Source organism: Elephas maximus, chromosome 3 (assembly GCF_024166365.1).
Source record: "Elephas maximus indicus isolate mEleMax1 chromosome 3, mEleMax1 primary haplotype, whole genome shotgun sequence".
Classification (NCBI taxonomy): domain Eukaryota; kingdom Metazoa; phylum Chordata; class Mammalia; order Proboscidea; family Elephantidae; genus Elephas; species Elephas maximus.
In genome coordinates this window covers 57783707-57805351 of record NC_064821.1, presented here as the reverse complement: position 1 = coordinate 57805351, position 21645 = coordinate 57783707, and the positions used below count along the sequence as shown (strand labels likewise).

Sequence of the window (21645 nt, the reverse complement as noted above, 5' to 3'; positions counted from 1 at the left end):
CAGTGGTTAAGAGCTCAGCTGCTAACAAAAAGGTTGGCAGTTTGATCCACCAGCTAGCTGCTCCTTGGAAACTCTTTGGGGCAGTTCTACTCTGTCCAATAGGGTTGCTCTAAGATGGATTCGACTTGATGACAATAGATTTGGTTTTGGGTTTTGGGTTCAGGTGATTCTAACACAAGCTTAAGTGTGTGAACTTTTGCCTCGACCTATGTAAGCTGCTGTCTCTAAACTAGATACAACAAGCACCACCCCTCAGAGTTGATGTACTCGTCAAGGGCGTGAACATTATAACTGACTGGGGGAGAAGGCTCAGGGCAACAGAGGATGTCAGCTGGCCTTCTCTAGGCTTCAGCACACAGGGGAGAGGTGGAACTTTCTGGGGCCTCTCTGGCTCTGTGCACTGAATGGGTCAAAGGAACCCAAGTCTCCTAAGCCTCACCCCTCACAACCAGTGCAACATTCTGCTTGTGCCCTGGTTGGCTGCTTTTCAGTATTTTACATTTTCTAATTGCCTTCCTTGGCTCAGTCCCTTGAGGGCCCGCCCATCCGTGGGGGTTGCTGTCCAGCTGCCTGTCTGGCCCCCACTGCACGTGGCAGCCTCAACTCTTCCATGCCATTGTCGTTTATGTGGCAATATAGAGGATGGCTGTAAGCCCTGCAATAGGTGCCGTTTCTGCAGAGATGAAATCTATGGGGTGTGACATGAATCTGTTTTAAATAGCAGCAAAGCTGGCCAATTTGGGGGATGTTTTCCATATATCCCAGAGGTATATATTACACACATGGGCAATTTCACCAGGTACCATATTTGTAGCTTTACGAGAGAAGCCTCCCCTCCTGGAGCCCACGGAATCTTGGGAGGCCCTGGCAAATGGGAAAGCATGTTTGAGATTGGCCGGGTGGCAGTGGCATCAGCTGGGTTCCTCCTTGAGAAGTCTCTACTCTCTGTCCCTCTGTCCTCCTAGAGAGCAGGGGGCTGCAGATTGAGGCTCTGGGGTGGAGGGCCCTCCCTGCTCCTCCTCCAGCCCGGAATACCTCTGCCTCATGGCTTGGATAGGGGACTGTAGCGGTCCAGTGGTAGAATTCTCGCCTTCCATGTGGGAGACTGGGGTTCGATTCCCAGTCCCTCCACCTCATGTGCAGCCACCTCCCATCTATCAGCGGAGGCTTGTGTGTTGCTGTGATGCTGAACAGGTTTCAGGGGAGCTTCCAGACTAAGATGGACTAGGAAGAAAGGCCTGGTGATCGACTTCCCAAAAACTAGCCAGTGAAAACCCTGTGGATCACAATGGTCTGATCCCCTCATCTGTGCATGAAGTCTCCATGGGTCGGGGGCTGACTTGCCTGGAGAAACCTGGCTCCAAGGTCGCCGCCCTTCGCTTTAGAAGCAGTGTGTCCCTGTAATTGCTGAGTCTCCCTGTTGCCTCCCCTATAAAATGAGGCTGACAATGGTGCTTGCCTCTTGTAAGGTGCTTGTGGAGAATGAAGTATTTGGCACTTCCTGACCCGATGCTGTCAAGCTGATTCCGACTCATAGCAACCCTATAGGACAGAGCAGAGCTGCCTCCTAGAGTTTCCTCAGAGAGTGCCTGGTGGATTCAAACTGCCAGCCTTTTGGTTAGAACCTGAGCTCTTAACGGCTATGCCACCAGGACTCAGCGCTTAGCGAACACAAAATCAATTCTAGTTGTTACCGGTTTTTAGTTTACCACTGCGTCTTGGGAAAAGGCATCAACTGGGAGTCAGGGGGCTCAAGTGAGGTGACTGACTGGCCACTGACTTTCTGTGTGACTTGAGTCCCTTCCCCTCCCTGGGCCTCAGTTGCCGATCTCCCATTATCCCCTCATTCTCCAACATTTGAGTGGCAAGAAGTCCTCGTGTGATTCCACAGGCCCAGCCCCTTGTACCACCCCCAACTTCTGAACCCCCCCCCCCGCAGAGCCCTAAAATCTGCCCCTCCCCCTGCGCAGCTCAGCGGGAGATTTCCCAGGGGCCCTTGCGGCCGGCAGTTTTTCCTGTCCTATCAGCATTTTTAGGATTGATTTCTTCAGTCAGAGGGCAAGTAAATCATTCTTGTTGCTTGCTTCTCATAAAGCAATTTCCAGAGCCAGGGTGGGAGGCGAGGGGAAGGGGAGGGGAGGCACCGAGGAGAAGGGCTATTTTGTGGGATGGGGAGTTGAGCATTTCTTTCTCCCTGACATTTTATTATGGAAATTTTCAAACATGCTGAAAAGTTCAAACAATTGCACAATGAACACTTATGTTCCCATCCTCTGGGTTACACGATTAACATGTAACTCTACTTGCTTAAAAAATTAGATTGTGTCTTTAAAGAGCTGAGACTTCATTCCCAAAGGGACCTAACTGCCAGTCAGGGCAGATAGAGGGGCTTGTGCCGGGGTGGTGGGGACGTCAGAGATCCAGTTTATGTGGTCTCTCTCCCCTGGCCTTACCCTCGGACCCCATGTGCTGAGGACCTCAGCCACCTATTTCATCTCTGTCTAGAGACGTCCCAGGAACACCGACCTCTTTAACCTCATCCCTCAATAGACCCATCCTGCCCTCAGTTCCCTCATCTGTAAAACGGGGATCATAACAGTGCCTACCTCATAGGGTGGTTGTGAGGATTAAATGAGCCAATGTTTGTGATGCGCTTGGCCCCTGGCACGGGTGCCATGTAAGCATTGGACGTCATGTCTGTGATCAGTAACCTCTGATTCTGGCTGGCTTTTGCCCATATCACTTGCTCACTGCTGGTCTGGAGCTCCTCAGGGTGGGGAATGGTTCATTCCACTGACGGGAACCCAGCACAGGGCTGGTACAGGAGGTCTTCAAGAGTTGATGTCTGCAGGGGTGAATCAGTGTGGCTGGACTTGTTCAAGGGGCACCCTCCTCTTTTGCCCCAAGTCGAGGGCCTGTGGGTTCCTGGGCACACTGTGGCGGACCATAACCATCACCTCTACTCCCTGTAGTCACCCTCTGGCAGGCTCCAAGCTAAATGCTTCACATATATTTTTGTCATTGTCGTTAGCCGCTGGTGAGTTGACACCAACTCATGGAGACCTTGTGTATAACAGAATGAAATATTACCCAGCTCTGTGCCATCTTCATGATTGTTCGTATGTTTGCATCTTTGCACACTATATCAGACAATATTCTGCTGTGTTCCACAGAGGTTTTGGAATTAGGCCACCAGGCTCTTTTTCCTAGTCCTTCCTGCTCTGGAAGCTCTGCTGAAGCTTGTCCACCATGGGTGAACCTGCTGGCATTTGAAATGATGGCAAAGCTTCCAGCATCATAGCAATATGCAAGCCACCGCAGTACAATGAACTGACAGGCAGGTGATGGTGCATCAGAACCCCACAATAGCCCAGGACGTAGGGGATTATCTTCATGTTAAAGAGGCAGAAACTGAAGTTTTCAAAGGAATAGGTCCAAAGCCACTCGATCAGTGAGGATCAAGGCTAGGACTTGAACCCGTGTCTGGCTTAACCCCTGAGCCCGGGCCTGTAGCCTCTATACACTCTCCCTGAGCTCAGTGTCCACCTCTGCCACTCACCTGCTATGGGATCTCTCTTGGGGCCTTGGCTTGCCTTGATCTAGTCATGCGGTTGGACTAGGTGATTCCTAAAATCCCTCCCCCCCAGTTCTCAAAGTCTGTGGCTCTGCGTGTGGGACCCCAGAGGGAGCTACAGCGGGAAGGCTTACGGTGTAACAGCAGCGGTCAGATAGCAGGGCCGGTCTGCAGACAAGGGCCCAGGCTCTCCTTCTCGGAAGTCTCAGGAGTTAGGGTCTTTCCTCTGATGGGCCTGGGGTCCAGGCAGGAATTCATCGCCCATCTGTATTGGCAGCCTGGAGCTTTTCTCAGCCTGCATCTTCTCCCTCCTCTGAATCCTTCTCCCCATGGTCCATAGGGAGAATCAGCTGAGAGGGTGTGGCTGGCACCATGGCTCCCCAGAAACTATCCTCCCCTGCTCCCAAATCCCTGGGCTGTGCTGGAAGCTTCTCCAGGATGTCCCTTGGCATCCCTGGCCATAGGCTCCCCTTGGCTTTCCATGCCCAATAGACAGAGCTCGCCAGGATGCAGAGGCCTGCTCTGGCCTCTCGTTTCCTCTCTGCCTGTGGCCAGGCCTTGTGGAGAGAAGGTTGGTGGGGCCTGCAGAAGCCTGGCATGAGAGGAGAGCCTACCCGGTGAGGACCTTTCCTCACTTCCCCTCGCCCCCTCAGGGACTAGGCATAGCACGAGCAGCTGGCCTTGTGCCAGCATGGGAGCCAGGCTGCCACATTCAAATCCTGGCTCTGCCACCTACTAGCTGAGGGATCTTGGCAGTCACTTATCCTCTTTTTGTCTCAGTTCTCTCATCTGTAAAATGGGGATCATGATAATATGTACTTGACAGGGTGATTGTGAGCGTTATGTGAAGTCTTCAGACCCTTGCCTGGACCTGGCCAGCACTCAGTAAATGTCAGCTGCTGTCATTATTGTTGTTATTACTGTCATATCTTACTGCCGACTCCCTTACCTGTGTCTTGGGTACCCGCCACTCAGGATTGCTTCCTGCCTGCCATGGGTTCCTGCCCTATACCTTTGCCTACACAGTTTCTCCTGTCTGAAATGCCACTTGTCCTATTTGCCCCCAACCTGCTGGACCCAGCTCTGTGCCACTTCCTTCATGAAGCCCTCTGAGTACCTCCAACTGGAGGAGGCTCTCCTGGGAATTCCCACAACCCTCAGCTTGTACCCTCATCCTCCCCAGAGTCCTTATTTTCCTTCTGCTAGAATTCTGGAAATCTGTGCCCTTCTCTGTCTCCCCCATCTTTTGGTGATTCCTTCAGGGCAGAAACAGGATCTTATATCCCTCTTGTCACTCCCAGAGCCTAGAGTTCAGGCTCTGGCTTCAGAGAGAGAGACTTGGCCTCTTCATTGGACTACTCACTAGCCATGTGGTCGTGGGCAAGTTGCTTCATCTCTCTGAGCCTCGGTTTCCATTTCTGTAAAATGGGAAAAATAGTAATAATGACCTCACTGGCTGTTGTGAAAATTAATCAAGTAAACGCTCATAAACAGCTTAGTATAATGCCTGACCTGACATGTAATAAGCACTCAATCAGTGCTAGCTTTTATTGGTAAGGTTATTGTGATTATTGCTGCCAGGGGGTAAGTGAAGTAGTCAGGCCTCCTCATGTACAGAAAGGGAAACTGAGTCCCAGGAGGCACTGCAAGCTGGCAGCAGAGACAGGATTGCTAACTCCCAGGCCAAGAGACTTGCAGTGTGATCTTGGCCTCAGTTTCCCCTTCTGTGCACAAGGCCGTGGGATTACTCCTTCTTCCAGGACTGTCTATGGGCAGCATCCTTCCGGGAGCCATCTCACTGTCCCCCATAGTCCCTCTTATCCCGTCTCTGTGGGCTCTGATACAGCTCTGTTAACACCTGTAACCTCAGCTTGATGCCTGCTTCTTAAATCACTGGGCCCGAGGTGCTGCAGTTTCAACAGCCACATTTCACTCGTAATTAAGAGGCCTGTCCTAGAGAGAGAAAGTTTACCTTCTGCCGGAGCCACTAAATCCAGCTCCCAGTGGCGGAGAGGATAAAGCATCTCACTGACCTACCACTTGTCAAGGTTTAACGATGCAACTGCAGGCCTCTGAGGCTGGAGCCAAGAGGGATGGCTGGGCTGTGGGGAAAGGCAAGCCTGGAACAAGAAGCGAGCCCTGGTAGGTGAGACGTGGAAGGTCCAGGGAGTTGTGAGGGCCTCGGGGGGGCTGCAGACACCTGCCTGGACAATTCAAGAGAGCAGATGAGTCTCTTCAGCTTGGCTCTGGTGGGCGTGATGGGCTATTTTGTGAGAAGCTGAATGGAGGCTCTGGACCCAGGCCACCTAGGTTTGAAAACAAGCTCTGCCACTCGCTAGCTGTGTGACCTTGGGAAAATTACTTAACCCTTCTGGGCCTTAGTTTCTTCATTTATTAAAATGGAAATAATAAGTACCTACCTCTTGGGGGTGTGAGGCTTGAATGAATATATTTAAAGTGTTTGGAGCAATGTCTGGCACCCAGTATGTACAAATTTACTGCTTTTATCATGATGTCCTGGCTGCCTGTGTTAATGAATCTCAACCCCCTGTGACCATCTAGAGGGAAATGGGAGTGCTGTCAGCCTCTCAGCCCTTTCTTCACAGCAGGCACATTAAAAACAACACAAAACAAAACCCAACCAAACCAGTTTACGGATTGCAACCCCATGTGCTTCAGAGTAGAACCGTGCCTCATAGGGTTTTAATGGCTGTGACCTTTCAAGAGTAGACGGCCAGGCCTTTCTTCCAAGGTACTCTTAGTAGATTCGAACTGCCAACCTTTTGGTTAGTAGCCAAGCACATAATAGGTGCTTATAAATAAATGTGAACAGATGGTCTGTCTGTTCCCCCCCTCACTAGACACCACGTTCCCTTGAGGAAGGGATGGTGATGGTCACCTCTGTGGCCCCAGGGACGAGATCCACAAAAAGCGTGTGTTGCCTAAATCTGATTCCTCTAGTCACAGCAATGGATCGGAGAGGTTAAGTGGCTTTCAAGTCACACCCAGCATGTACTTCAGTAGCCTTGCCTCCATTCCAACCTCTGGGCTTCTGGTCCCCAAAGAGGGAGAGTGGCAATCACAGTGTCCAGGTTCAAATCCCAGCCTTCCCTTTATTAGCAGACTCAGTTTCCCCCTCTGTAAAATGGGTATAACGATCCCTGCTCTTCTAGCTTCACGGGATTGTCAGAAGGGCCAGATGACTGTGCAGCCCAAATATTCCATGTTGTCCTTGTTGAGAGGAGGCCTGGCAACTTATCTCCTGGCTGAGGACATTGATTCGGAGCCTAGAGTAGTGGCCATATTGCCCACACTCAGAAAAGAGGGATGTTCATCTGTCTTCCTGGCACCCTCATGCAACGGAAAAGTCGTGAGCTCTGGTTTCCAGCAGACCTTAGCTCAAATCCTAGCCCCAGCCCCTTACCATGGGGCCTTGGGCAAGTCCCCTAACCTCTCTGAGCTGTCTGTAGTTACCTCACTTGTAAATGGGACATCATAGGGCCTGCCTCTGAGTTTGTAAGGGATTTAAAGGCTAGCTAATGGAATGTGCGAGGCCTGTGGCCCGGTGCACTGTGGGCTGTAGTCAAGGGCACTTCTGCTCTGCAGGGCCGTGATCAGAAAGAGGAGGGAGGATTCTAGAAGCCTATCCAGGAGGTGGTCAGCAGTCAGGCCTTTGGGGCTGAAGCTGGAAAGTGGCTGTCCTTGCTAGATGACCCAGTCAACTCCAAAGTGCCCCTCCGAGCCCCAAGCCCATCTGTCTGGCCCCTCTCTGAAATGGCTCTCAGCCAGTGACCTCTGCCAGCTGGGAGGCTCGTGGGCAGCAGGCACGCAGAGTGGCCGTCCTTCATCCAGGTTCCTGGCCAAGTCCAGGCACTCAAGATGGCAGTCTCCAAGCTCCTCTTAGGCCCAGCTTGGAGGACCCTGGCCACTCTTGCCTTGGCCCTCGGGCTGCAGCCCTGCCTCTGGCCAGCTTATGGCTAGCCCAGCCCAGCCAGCTGTCTCAGGGCCCCAGATGCCCAGCTAGATGCCCCCCTCCCCAGAAGCTCCAGCCAGCAGGGAAGAGGTCTGCAGAGGTCCTCAGGCCTGCTGCCCTGGACTCTCCACCCCAAGTGGCCCATTTGCTGTGGTCACTGGCTGCTGAGTGAGATCACGTGGCTCTGTTGGTTCCTTCTCAAAAGGCCATCTCCATCCGGTGCCAGCCCTGTTATGTCTCTCACATCTGTTCCCATCTTTCCAATTGGTCCTCAAGTCCTGAGCCTTCTCCCTGGAAATGCCTCACATGTCCAGACTCTGTGCTTGCTGCCTGAGCCCTGGGCTGGCTCCCATTCTCTCTGCCTCTGACTGCCCATCTGGCCCTAACAGTGATGCCAGCAGACCCAGGCCGAGCACTCATGATGTGCTTCAAGGAACCATCATGTACATGCCTCACAATCACCTTATGAGGCAGGAACACTTATTACCCCAGTTTCCAGATTAGGAAACCGAGGCTCAGAGAGGAAAAGTCACAGCGAGAGAGTGAAGGAGTGGGACTGGACTCAGGGCTGCCCAACCCCATTCTCTTTTCTGATTTCCTTTGCCATTATCTAGGCTAGGGGTCCATTGTTGCCACTGCTTGGCTTAGAGGGCTTCTGCTGGGACATTGTCACCTCCGCAGCTCTGAGCCCATCCCCAGCCCTGTTGACTTCACAGGTAAGGGTTAGGGCCAAAAGCCTGGGAAATAAGAACAGATGAGGCATTGGTGACACAATGGAAGAATTCTCACCTTCCATGCTGGGGACCTGGGTTCCATTCCCAGCCAAAGCACCTCATGCTCAGTCATCAGCCATCTCTCAGTGGAGGCTTGTGTGTTGCTATGATGCTGAACAGGTTTCAGCAGAGCTTCTAGACTAGGACTAGGAAGAAAGTCCTGGTGATCTACGTCTGAAAATGAAAACCCAGTGGATCACAATGGTCTGAACTGCAACCAATCTGGTCACCACTGGTCAGGGGCCAACTCAATGGTAACTAGCAATAACAAAAACCCTTTTCATGAGCACTCACCTTGAGCTAGGGATAATGCTCCTTACATGGCTATCATATTTCATCCCCCAGCAAAATCATGGGGGAGGTGCTACCGTAACCCCAACTTAACAGACAGAAAAACAGGCTGCAGGTCATGCTTCGATTTGAGCAGTGTAGCCTAGTGGTTAGGCCTGTGGGCTCTAGAGCCAGGCTGCCAGGATTTGAATCCTAGTATCCTAGTATCCCTAATTCTTTCTTTACTAAACTCATGCCCTTGGGTAAATCCTTTAACGTCTCTGTGTTCACAACTGTAAAATGGGGGCGTAATAATAGAACCTCAACCCTATGGAGCACAGCTCTACTCTGGCATGCATAGGGACGCCATAAGTCAGAGTTGATTTGACATCAGCTGGTTTTCTGGTAAAAGCAGAACCTACCTTAGAGGACAATTGAATGAGATAACAGGTGTAAAGCAGTTAGAACAGTGCCTAGCTTATAGTAAATGCTCAACAAACATCAGCTGCTCTTATCACTATTCGTTGCACAACTGGGTTTAAAATTCATGTCTGAATCCAAAACCTATATTCTTAACTACTCCTCAACTCTCTAAGGAGGTAAACTTTGGTTACAATCAACCTAATTTAATAGGTAATTCTCCAATTGGGGATTATCCAGGCTCCTCCTGTATGTGACTTGGAGGACCTTGGTCAATCTTGACACTCACCAAGAGAGAGGAGAAAGGCAGCAGGGAGAGGGCTTGGAGGTGGGTCGGCCCAGACGTTGGCTTGGGGAGTAAAAGCAGCCCAAGCCTGGTTCTCAGGACCCTGGGGACTCCCGAGGTGGGAGGTGGACATTTGGGTTCACGCCTCTTCCTCCTCAGGGCCCTAGGAACCCTCTGCAGCTCTGGCCTGGATCCCAACCCACCCCGCCTCCTCCACAGAGCAGTGGATTCTTCCTGGAGTCCGCAGCCACTGCAGTGGCCTGTGGCCAGTTAATGTAATTAGCCCAAGTCCAGCAGGGGGCTCATCCATTCCAAGAGAGGAATGAGCTGATCATTTTCAACCCAGCAGGCGTTCTGGAGTGTGGAGAGGGCTGCAACTCCCAGCATTCCTGCCTGGGGACCCCTAAGGATTCTCAGACCAGCAGCCTCCATCCACTGACCTAGCCTTTCCCCTGGACTGCCCTGAACAAAACTCATGCACTAGTTCTGCCTGGGAGACACCCATCCCCCACAGCTGTCCTGGGCATGAGCAGTCTTCCTGAAAGGGAATTCTGCAAGTTGCACCCTGCTTTCCTACTGGCGTCTTTCTGAGAAGCACAACGGTGTTTCTCGTATGTTGCTCAGGCCTATAGGAACATAGGAAACCCTGGAGGTGTAGTGGTTAAGAGCCATGGCTGCTAATCAACAGGTCGACAGTTCAAATCCACCAGGTGCTTCTTGGAAATTCTATGGGTCAGTTCTACCCTGTCCTGTAGGGTCACTGTGAGTCAGAATCGACCTGATGGCAGCAGGTTTTTGCTTTCGGTAGGAGCATCAAAGATCCCTGGTGGTGCAGTAGTTTAGTGCCCTGCTGCTAACTGAAAGGTTTGCAGTTCAAACCCAGCAGTTGCTCTGCCAGAGAAAGATATAGCAGCCTGCTTCTGTAAAGATTTGCAGCCTTATAATAAAATCTATTAAGAAAATATTCTGCATCCCACTTTGGTGAGTGGTGTCTGGGGTCTTAAACGCTAGCAAGCAGCCATCTAAGGCGCATCAATTGGTCTCAACCCACCTGGAGCAAAGGAGAATGAAGAACACCAAAGATACAAGGTAATTATGAGCCCGAGAGACAGAAAGAGCCACATAAATCAGAGACTACATCAGCCTGAGACCAGAAAACCTAGATGATGCCTGGCTACAACCGATGACTGCCCTGACAGGGAACACAACAGAGAATCCCTGATGGAGCAGGAGAGCAGTGGGATGCAGGCCTCGAATTCCCTTAAAAAGGCCAGACTTAATGGTCTGACTGAGACTAGAAGGGGAGGTCATGGTCCCCAGATCTCCTGTTAGCCCAAGACAGGAACCATTCCCAAAGCCAACTCTTCAGACAGGGATTAGACTGGACTATAAAATAGAAAATGGTACTGGTGAGAAGTGAGCTTCTTGGCTTGAGAAGACACATGAGACCATGTGGGCAGCTTCTGTCTGGAGGGGAGTTGAGAAAGCAGAGGGGGACACAAGCCGGGTGAATGGACATGGGGAATACATGGTGGAGAGAAAGAGTGTGCTGTCTCATTAGGGGAGACCGATTAGGAGTACATAGCAAGGTGTATATAAATTTTAGTATGAGAGACTGAATTGATTTGCAAACTTTCACTTAAAGCACACACACACAAAAAAAGATTTATAGCCTTGGAAACCCTATAGGGCAGTTCTACTCTGTCCTACAGGGCCACTATGAGTCAGGAATTGATTTGACTACCATGGGCTTGGTTTTGGGTAGGAACATCAGCAGAATGTTGAGGGGGAAGGATCTATCCTCAGTCCTCAGCTCTCCCCATCCCATTTGGAACCATAGGCATTTCTCCTTCTCCAGTCAAGAGAGGTCCTCCATATCTTAAGTATCCATTCTGAGAAATTTGCTCCTGTTTTAAGAAAGGAACACTAGGCTGGGAGTCAAAAGAACTGGATTCAAGAAACTGGTCTTAAAAGGCAGGGATCCAGGTCCCTGGACATCCTAGGTTTTTGCGTGACCTCATGGAAGTAAGTTCAACCTCCATCAGCCCCCAGGATCTTCTGCACCCTCTTTTCCTCAGGGAGCCCTCAAAAGCCCCAGCATGAGTGTCCTTCAATTGGAAGGGCTGAGGAACTGACCACAGGAGAACTTCGTATGAACTCATTGCCCAAGGTCTTGTACCTGGGGAGTAACAAAGCCAGACTAGCAGTGGCCAGATTTAAAAAAGCACTAGACGTATATTAGGATAGACACATACATCAATGGAATAGAACTGAGAGTTCGGAAATAAACCTTCACATTTCTGGTCAACTGATTTTTGACAAAGATGCCAGGACAACTCAATGGGGAAAGAAGAAACTGGTCAACAAATGGTTCTGGAACAACCGGATATCCTAATGCAAAGCAATGAAGTTGGACCCCTACCTCACACCATATATGAAAATTAATTCAATGGATCATAGACCAAAATGTGAGAACTAAAACTATAAAACTCTTAAAAGAAAATACAGGAGTAAATCTTTGGGACCTTGGGTTAGGGAAGCCTTCTTAGATATGCCACCAAAGACACAAGTGATAAAACAGAAAATAAATAAATTGGATTTCATCAAAATTAAAAGTTTTATGCTTCAAAGGATAACATCAAGAAAGTGAAAACATAGCCCACATAATAGGAGAAAATATTTGCAAATCATGTATCTAAAAATATATATGAAGAGCCCTTACAACTCAGTAACACGAAGACAAATTACCCAATTAAAAGTGCAAAGGATGTGAATAGAAATTTCTCCAAAGAAGATACACAAATGACCAAAAAAGTACATGAAAAGATGCTTAGCATCATTAGCCATCATGGAAATGCAAGTCAAAACCACAACGGGATAGCAATTCATACCCACCAACCAGTTGCCATCGAGTTGATTTTGACTCGTGTCAAAATAGGACTGTACTCCATCAGGTTTCAGTGGCTAATTTTTCAGAGGTAAATTACCAGGTCTTTCTTCCAAGGTGCCTCTGGGTGGACTCAAACCTCCAATCTTCCAGTTAGCAGCCAAGCTTGTTAACTATTTGCACCATCCAGGGTCCTAGTTAGTGCTCAGCATTAATGAGGTCCTCACACTCTCTGCTCTGACAGTGTTCACTTGACATTTGCCTTACTAGCGGCCTTTGTGCCAAGTCTTCCTTGGAAGCCCAGTGTTGCCATAAGAAACACCAATTTTGGGCTCAGGCATTGCTGGGTGGGAATCCCAGCTCTGTCACTCACATGGGTAAGTCCTTTAGCCTCGCAGAATCTCAATTTCCTCATCTGTAAAATGGGTATGACAACTCCTACGTCCAAGGGCTCTGTGAGGCTCTCATGACTAGCTGTGGATTGAACACTCAGCACAGTGCCTGGCATTCAGCAGGAGCCTGATGGAATTTGGCCTTGATCATTAGCTACTGGGCTGTAAGGGCCCCATTGGGTGGCAGGGCTACCATCTGAAATGCTGCCCCTGGCATTCCGGGAGAAATGGAAGAGCAGCACCTTTTGGTTGCAGTGGGGGCAGGAGTGGGGGTGTTTGGCCCTCATAACATTTAATTGATTGTAACGTCGCACCCTTAACATGCTCTCCTGCGCCCAGATAACCTGTACCCCCAAGAATTTCCTCTGCAATCCTTCCGTGACTGTGTATAATGCGTTCCTGGGGCCCAGCACACAACTTTCAAATTGGCTTACAATTTATCTGCAGCGCGGATAAAAACATTTTAATGACTGTGTGCAGCACACACCCTCGGTGTCACCCACAGGGCTCCCAAATGTCTTTCCCACCATATAGCAAGACGTTATAGGTGTGAAATTACAGCCACACTTGTATTTTGATCTTCACCGGAGGCCTCTGGAAACAGCCACGTTGGAAACAGGCTGGTGCAGATACAGAGACAGCAGACTGGGGGCCGCTTTGCACAGAACCACGTTCCACACAGGCGGGGGCTGGGCCGTGCTGCTCCTCGGCTCTCCCTCCTCCCTGCTGCCCCGAGAGCCTTCCCTGACCCCCATATGGGGGGCTGTCTTGCCCTACTGTCAGCTGCCACAGTCCTTAGCAGTTCCTTCTGGCACAAAGGAGACCCCAGGCTTCAATGACCTCCGCTCACTGGGAGGGAGGGTCTTTGCATATGAGTAAGAATGGGTCTATGTAATCTCACAGCAAGCCAAAGTACCAGTATATGTTCATTTTTTAGAGCTGCCTTGAAATACATTTGAAGGAGAAGGTGATGGATGGGGGGCGAGGGGTTGACACCTTTTTTTTTAACCTTTCTCATTGTGCTTGAATTTGATTGACATGATTACTATTTGTCATTGGAGACATTATTGATTAAGCACTCAGATTGTGACAGGCAGTGGGCTAAGAGCATTCTATTCTATAGGTTGAGAAGCCCTGGTGGCACAGTGGTTAAAATGCTCGACTGCTAACCAAAAGGTTGGCAGCAGTACGTTGACAGGGAACTGCCAGAAATTCAAGCCAGATTCAGAAGAGGACATGGACGAAGGATATCATTGCTGATATCAGATGAATCTCGGCTGAAAGCAGAGAATGCCAGAAAGATGTTTACCTGTGTTTTATTGACTATACAAGGGCATTCGACCGTGTGGATCATAACAAATTATTGATAACATTGGTAAGAATAAAAATTCCAGAGCACTTAATTGTGCTCATGAGGAACCTGTACACAGATGAAGAGGCAGTCTTTTGAACAGAACAAGGGGATAATGCGTGGATTAAAGTCAGGAAACATGTGCGTCGGGGTTGTATCCTTTCATAATACTTATTCGGTCTGTATGCTGAGCAAATAATCCGAGAAGGTAGACTATATGAAGAAGAATGTAGCAACAGGATTGGAGGAAGACTCATTAACAACCTGCGATATGTAGATGACACAACCTTGCTTGCTGAAAGCAAAGAGGACTTGAAGGACATACTGATGGAGGTCAAAGACCACAGCCTTCAGTATGGATCACACCTCAACATAAAGAAAACACAAATCCTCACAACTGGACCAATAATCATCATCATGACAAATGGAGAAAAGATGGAAGTTGTCAAGGATTTCATTTTACTTGGATCCACAACCAATGCCCATGCAAGCAGCAGTCAAGAAATCAAATGACATACTGCATTGGGCAAATCTGCTGCAAAAGACCTCTTTAAAGTGTTAAAAAGCGAAGTTGTTACTTTGAAGACTAAGATGTGCCTGACCCAAGCCATGGTATTTTCAATTGCCTCATATATATTTTTTTTCATATGCCAAAGTTGGACGATGAATAAGGAAGACCAAAGAAAAATTGGTGCCTTGGAATTATAGCATTGGTGAAGAATATAGAAGATACCATTGACTGTGAGAAGAATGAACAAATCTGTCTTAGAAGAAGTACAGACAGAGTGCTCCTTCGAAGCAAGGATGGAGAGACACTGTCTCATGTACTTTGGACATGTTATCAGGGGGGTCAGTCCCTGGAGAAAGACATCATACTTGGTAAGGTGCAGGGTCAGCAAAAAAGAGGAAGACCCTCGACGAGATGGATTGACACAGTGGCTGTAACAAGGGGCTCCAATATAGCAATGATTGCGAGGATGGTGCAGGACAGGACCGGACGGTGTTTCGTTCTGTTGTATATAGGGTTGTTATGAGTTGGAACTGACTCAACAGCAGCTAAGAACAAGAACACTCTATGAGTTATCTCATTTAATCCTCCAGACCTTAGCCAAGGAAGGCGCTTTCCTCTCTGAGCCTCTATTGTCTCATCTATGCAATGGGCACAATAAAGATCCTGCCTCTCAGGCTGATAGGGCCACTGGATTACAGGATTATATATGGGAAATACCCTACGGGTTAGACTAAGGGGGGTTCTCACATACTCAGCTCAACTGCCTCTCCTACCTCAAACCCCACCCCCGCCCCTATTCTGGATCTTGGTGAGCCATGGAATCCATACCGCTAAGGGCAGGGACATCCACAGCCCTGTGGGGCCCCAAGCAAGTCCTTTCCCCTGCCTGATCTTCAGGTGCTTCCTCCGCGAATTGGAGGTAATAGTAATACTGTCCTTGTGGGGCTGTTGTACAGATTGGGTGACATGCTAGACATGAAAGCACTCTGGGTTTGGCACAAATTGGGCAAGTGTGAGGTGTCCCTGTCATTATCACAGTTGTTGACATACCCCGACTCCTTTCCTAGATGCATCTTTGGGGAGGAGGCCCAGAGGAGGGTGAGTCGGCAAAGCCAGCTGCCCCTGCCATACCCAGAAACAGGGCAGAAATGGGGCCCACGCCCAGGGAGCCGGGTTACGTGAAGCTGTGATCCCTGGGACATTTATTTCTCAGACTGGCTTAAGGTTCCTTGAAGTCACAAATAAATGGACAAGATGTCTCCACCCTGGGGTAGAACCAGGAGCAATGGAGAGGCAGCCACAACTGTGCCCAGGAGAGGCAGGCTGGAGACAACGACAATGAAAACAATGAAATCCAACTAACAGACCCCTTCAGCTGTGCCACACGTTGGGCTGTTTGCAAACCTTATCAGATTTCATCTTTTCAACCACCCTAGGAGGTAGACACCCCTTATCCCTCTTTTACACATGGGGAAACTGAAGCCTGGGGAGGCTAATAAACCCAGGGTCACAATGGTGGAGCTCGGATTTAAGACCAAAGTCTGTATGTCCTTAACTTCTATGCTAAAGGGATAGGGCCTCCTGCCATGTCTAGGGTAAAGCGAGGTGAAAATTGGAGAAAGGAAGGAGAAATACATTCGTACATGGAGAAGAATATAGATATGGCTGTAGATAGATTTTGATATTGATGCAGATATAGGCACAGGTACAGTAGTAGTATTTTTGGAAATACCCAGAGGTGTAGACCAGTGGTTCTCAAAGTGGAGTCCCGGAAGTAGCAGCATCAGCATCTCCTGGGATTTTGTGAGAAGCGCAAATTCTTGGACTCCACCTGAGACCTCCTGAATCGGAGCTCTGGCGGTGGGGCCCTGGAATCTGTTTTAACAAGCCCTCCAGGCTGGTCCGATGCCTGCTCAAGTTTGAGAACCATTGGTTCAGACAACAGGCATTGGCTTCAGATGGCTGCTATGGCCCAGATATGTCACTTCCCCTCCCTAAGCCCTGGCCCCTCGTCTGTGTAATGGAGACCATAACAGCCGCCAGGTCCCAGAGTTGTCTCGGGGATTCTGAGCTAACACAGCTGAAGCCAGACGCTCGGGCACTGTCAGGCACACACCAGAGATGGATACTTGTTAGCTGTGGTGTTGGCCTCTTTGGCATCGGGGGCATGGGTGTGTCGGCCCGTGGGGTAGGGAGAGAGAACTGGAATGGGAAGATGTGAAACCCATTGCTGTCAAGTTGATTTCGACTCACAGCGACCCTGTCGGACAGAATAACACTGCCCCATAGGGTTTCTAAGGAGCAACTAACCGGTAGAAGCTTTGGTTTGCAGGCGAGCTCTTAACCACTGTGCCACCAGTGTGTAGGTCCTGTTCCAGGCAGTCCTAGCCCTGGATACCCTGAATTTCTAGAACTCAGAGCCTTACTTAACCTGCTACTTTGCAGCTGGGGGCACCAGAGTGGGGGTGGCATCCTGGGCCTGCCCCTCCCTGTGACCTTCCAGCAGCCTCAGCCTCCTCCATAGTCTGCTGAGTCCCGTCAGGCAGCTTGGTAAGTAGGGTCACAGCAGCTGCTTGCCATTCCCGTGCCCTGGTCTCTGGTCTCTGGGGGCTGCTTCCCATCTGGTGGTGCCCTGATCCCCAGAAAGCAGGACAGGAAGAGGGGAGCAGTCTTGGCCGGCAGTGCCACAGGGCAGGGAGAGGGGCTGTGCCTGCATGGAGCACAGCACCTAGCTCAACAGGGACCACCAGGCCAGCCGTGCCACCAGGTTGGTTCCAGGAGACCTCTCTGTGCCTCAGTTTCCCTGCCTAAGGGTAACAGAGTCACAAGTGTCAGCACTGGGAGGGAGCTTTAGGATTATCTGATCCAACCCCCTCATTGTACGGATGGCGAAACTGAGGCCCAGAGGAAGAGAGTAGCTTGCTCAGGGTCCTTTGGTGAATCGATAGCGAGTGAGGACTTCAAGGAGGAGGTGGCTTTGGAGGGCACCGGCCTTGCTCAAAGGCACCACAGAGTGAAGCCTCAGCATCTACACAGCCTCCAGCAATGCAGGAGAGCTGGCCTGCAGGTCAGGATGCCTAGGTTCTGACCTTAACACTGGGCAGCCTGGCGTCACAGGAAGATTTTATGACCAGATGGGCCTGGGTTTGAATCCCAGGTCTACTAATTCCTGGCTGTGTGACCTTAGGCAAGTTCCTTGCTTTCTCTGTGCCTCCATTTCTGCATCTACAGAATGGGGATACTAATCTTGGTACCTACCCTTGGGTTAGATCCCCAGGTCATGCAAACAGTTTGTGCTTAACTGCTAACCTAAAGGTTTATGGTTCAAATCAAATCATCAGTACAGAGGAGAAAAGGCCAGATGATCTGTTTCTGTATTACAATACAGAAAACCCTATGGAGGAGCTCTACTCTGTATCACATGGGGTTGCTAAGAGTCAGAATCCACTCAATTGCAACCAACAAAAACAACCCTTGAGTTGCCTGTGAGGACTAAATGACACAATGTATATAAAGCACTTAGCATAGCAGCCTCCGGGAGCTTTATCCCAGCCCCCACTCCCCAACACCTGTAGTCACTCGATCCAATTACCCTGCTCCATTTTCTCCCCAGTATTTGTCACTGGCCATAATCATTCCATTGATTTATCTCTGTACGTGTTTTATGTCTGCCTCATGCACCAGGGAGTAAACCCCCTAAAGACAAAGGACTTTGTCCTGTTCAAAACTGTGTGTCCAGTACCTGGCACACAGTAGGTGCTCAATCCATATTTGATGAATAAATGAGTGAGTACCTGTCTCTTTTCCTCATCAAACTGGGAGCCCCTTGATTGAAGAAACTGAGTTTTGTCGTTTGCTGGGTTCCCTGGTGTGACCAAGGTTGTGTCCTGTTCATGTATTAGGGGAACCAGTTGGTCGGTGAGTGAGTAACTCTGAGAGGGTAGTTACCCCAGCCATGCCACCTGCTGCCCTGACCCATTCCCGGCACAGACTCCACTGTTGCCGTGGTCACAGCTCCGCCAGGAAGCCAGGACGCACCACATGCTGCCACTGAGGGAATCGATGTCCCTCCAGGGGCCTGGCCTTTGGAGGTTTTCAATTTCCCCAGAAGCAGCGGCTTGCAACGAGGCCTTTCTGCTTTCATTGATTGCCTGAGGACGCCAAGCCTTGTTTCCCTGGTAAATGCCATTTGACAATAAAATCAGAGAGCCGGGAGCCTGAGTCAAGGCCAAGTCCCTTGAACTCCGGGCAGCAGAGCTGCACCTGAGTCAAAGAGCCCGTCCGACAAGAATGCCAGAACTGACAGGGGCTTCTGAGATCACTTGGTGCAATACCCTTGTTTTACAAATGGGGAAACTGAGGCTGGGGTGGGGGTTGACTCGCCCAAGGACACAGCCAGCTAGAGATAGAGCCAGGAGCCCTGCTGCCCAGCCCAGTGCACCTTCCTGCTCATCAACTGGTCCTTCCATGTCCTGGAAGGGCCAGGGGTGTAGGGAGGACACAGCCGGCTGAGGGGCAGAGTCCTTTTCTCTGCAGCCAGGTATGTGTCCTGTTGAGATCCTGTCTTAGACTCCCGCAGGAGCTCGTGGAGTGGCTCATCCTTCCTCCTACCCTCCTCCCTGCACATTCTCCTCCCCATTGATGTTTCTACAAACATGGCTTTGGGCTTCAGCCTGGGAAATGTGCTCATACACACTGCCCAATACCTCCCACCCTGTGCCCTTACTGGATCAAAGAGCCTGGAGCTGGATGGCCTATGAATGACCCACTAGGTCTCTATCCCATCCCCATCCTAAGAAGTGGACACTGAGGCTGAGAGGCTGTACCAGCTCCCATCACTTCTTCAGTTCCCCTTCATTTTCATCAATGTCCATGAGCCCCTCCAGGGTCCAGTCCGGTACCAAGCCCAGAGGACCCAGTGACAAGGGCATGGCCCCTGCCGCCATGAGGTCAGTGCACATGGGAGAAGGTCCTGGGATGACAAGGCCACAATGGTCACATCTCGGCATGGCTGGCCTCCTTGCCCCTTGAGGGCAGGGGTGGGAAAGGAGAAGAGGGCCCCCTGCCAACACAATAGGCATTGTGGTGGGTGGTCCCAAGGCAGATCCTGTACTGTGCTTGCACACACACATGCATGGATACACACACACACACACACGCCTGCATGTACACACACGAACACCTGCATGGATACACACACGCACACACACATGCATGGATGGATTCACACATGCACACATACATGCATGCATGTACACACACGCATACACACGCACGCACACATGCACACACATGCATATACTCACATACACACACACAGCTCCTCACACACTGGCCAGGGCTGGGGGCCTTGCACTCACCCATGACGTTGAGGAATATGTTTCCTGAGGCCAGGACCACCTTCTCTCTAGTGGCTCGGTCGTAGATGCCCACGTGGCACTCGTAGGGACCGTTGTCTGAGATCCGGACCTCCGGCAGCCTGAGGGAAGGAAGAGGAGCAGGAGGAGAGACGTCACTCTGGGGCCGGAAGGTGACAATGCTCCAGGGAACCAACCTCAAGTCCCTCTGGCTCAGCCTATATTCACCACTTATTATGACTGACCACACGTCTGTGTGCTGTTCTGGGAGGAGGAGTAAGGGCGTGGGCTCCGTGTTCAGCCGTCCCTCAGTCTGAGCTAGCTGTGGGTGGTGGACATGGTCTTTAACCTTTCAGCTTCCATGAACTAAGGGTGGCAATGGTGCCCACTCCTAGGGGTGCTGTGACAATGACGTGGTTGAGGTGTTAGGCACTTAGCACTGTGACTGGCACGTGGCTCTGGCTCAGAACTGTCACCCAGTGCATTGCCTCACTCACTGCTCATGACCTTCCCACCCTACCCCCAATCCAGGAGGGATCACTGTTCCCATTTCATACGTGAGGAAACTGAAGCTCGGAGAGGGGGCGTAATTGTATCCCTCACCCCCTAGTACAGCTGGTAAGAGCCAGGATTTGAGTTCTTCTTTCCACACTATGTGCTGCCATTTTATGCCCAGCCCTGGACGCTGAGAAGAAACTAAATTCCTGTCTCCAAGGAGGAGCCCACATTCCAGGGGACAAGGAGGTTGAGAGGTTGATCAGTGCTCCAGACTCACGGGGAAAAACGAGCCACTTATCAGAGCATGGAGTCCCTGGGTGGTGCAAACAGTTAATGCGCTTGCTGCTTACTGAAAGGTTGGAGGTTCGACTCCACCCAGAGGCACCTAAGAAGAAAGGCCTGGCGATCTCCTTCCAAAAAATCAGTCACTGAAAACCCTCTGGAGCACTGTTCTGCTCTGACACACATGGGGTCGCCATGAGTTGGAATCCCCAGAACGTAACTGGTTTGGGCTTTTTGTTTGTTTTTACCAGAGCACACAGCAGGAAGCGGTCGGCAGTGCCTGAGGTAGAAGGAGGGCTTCTTTGAGGAGGGTCTGCGAGCAGGGGAAAGGCCTCCTCAACCTTCTTCTAGACTTTTCCTCTAAAAGACCAGGTAGTATGTATTTTAGGTTTTGCAGGCCATATGGTCTCTGTCACAACTATCCAACTCTGCCGTTGGGCATGAAGGCAGCCGTATACTCCATAAATGAATCAGTGTGGCTGTGTCCCAATAAAATGTTATTTATGGACATTGAAATTTGAATTTCATATGCCAAGAAATATCGTTTTTCTTTTGATTTTTTTCAACCATTTTAAAATGTAAAAAAAAAAAAAAAAAGCTTAGTTTACAGACTGCACAAACACAGGAGACGGCTGGATTTGGCCCACAGGCTATAGTGTGGCAATTCCTGTTCTAGATCCTTCTATAGGGCCTATAGGAGCTGACTGCAAAAATGAGTTGGTATGTTGTTCTCTCTTCCCATAGAAAACACCCACAGGGCAGCTCTTTCCTCCCTGGAATAGTAAAAAGAAGGCACCCTGGTGGTGCAATGGTTAAGCACTTGGTTGCTAAGGGAAGGTCAGCAGTTTGAACCCATCAGCTGCTCCATAGGAGAAAAGACCTGGCAATCTGCTTCTGTAAAGATTGCAGCCTAGAAAACCCTATGGGACAGTTCTAGGGTCACTATGAGTTAGAATCGACTTGATGTCACATCACAAATAGTAAAGAGTCCAGAGAACCAAGTTCAAATCCAGCCCCTGCTGTTTATTAGCTGTGTGACCTTGGGCAAGTCAGGCTACCTCTCAGAGCCTC

General features: G+C 50.2%; 1 protein-coding gene across 1 annotated transcript in view; it reads right to left on the bottom strand.

Moving 5' to 3' along the window:
• Positions 1-21645, bottom strand: part of IGSF21 (immunoglobin superfamily member 21) — a 363130-nt gene that overhangs the window by 28607 nt on the left and 312878 nt on the right. Inside the window, exon 4 of the mRNA XM_049878086.1 lies at positions 19798-19916. Within this exon, the coding sequence (XP_049734043.1) occupies positions 19798-19916 (119 nt within the window). The remainder of the gene's footprint in view (positions 1-19797; positions 19917-21645) is intronic.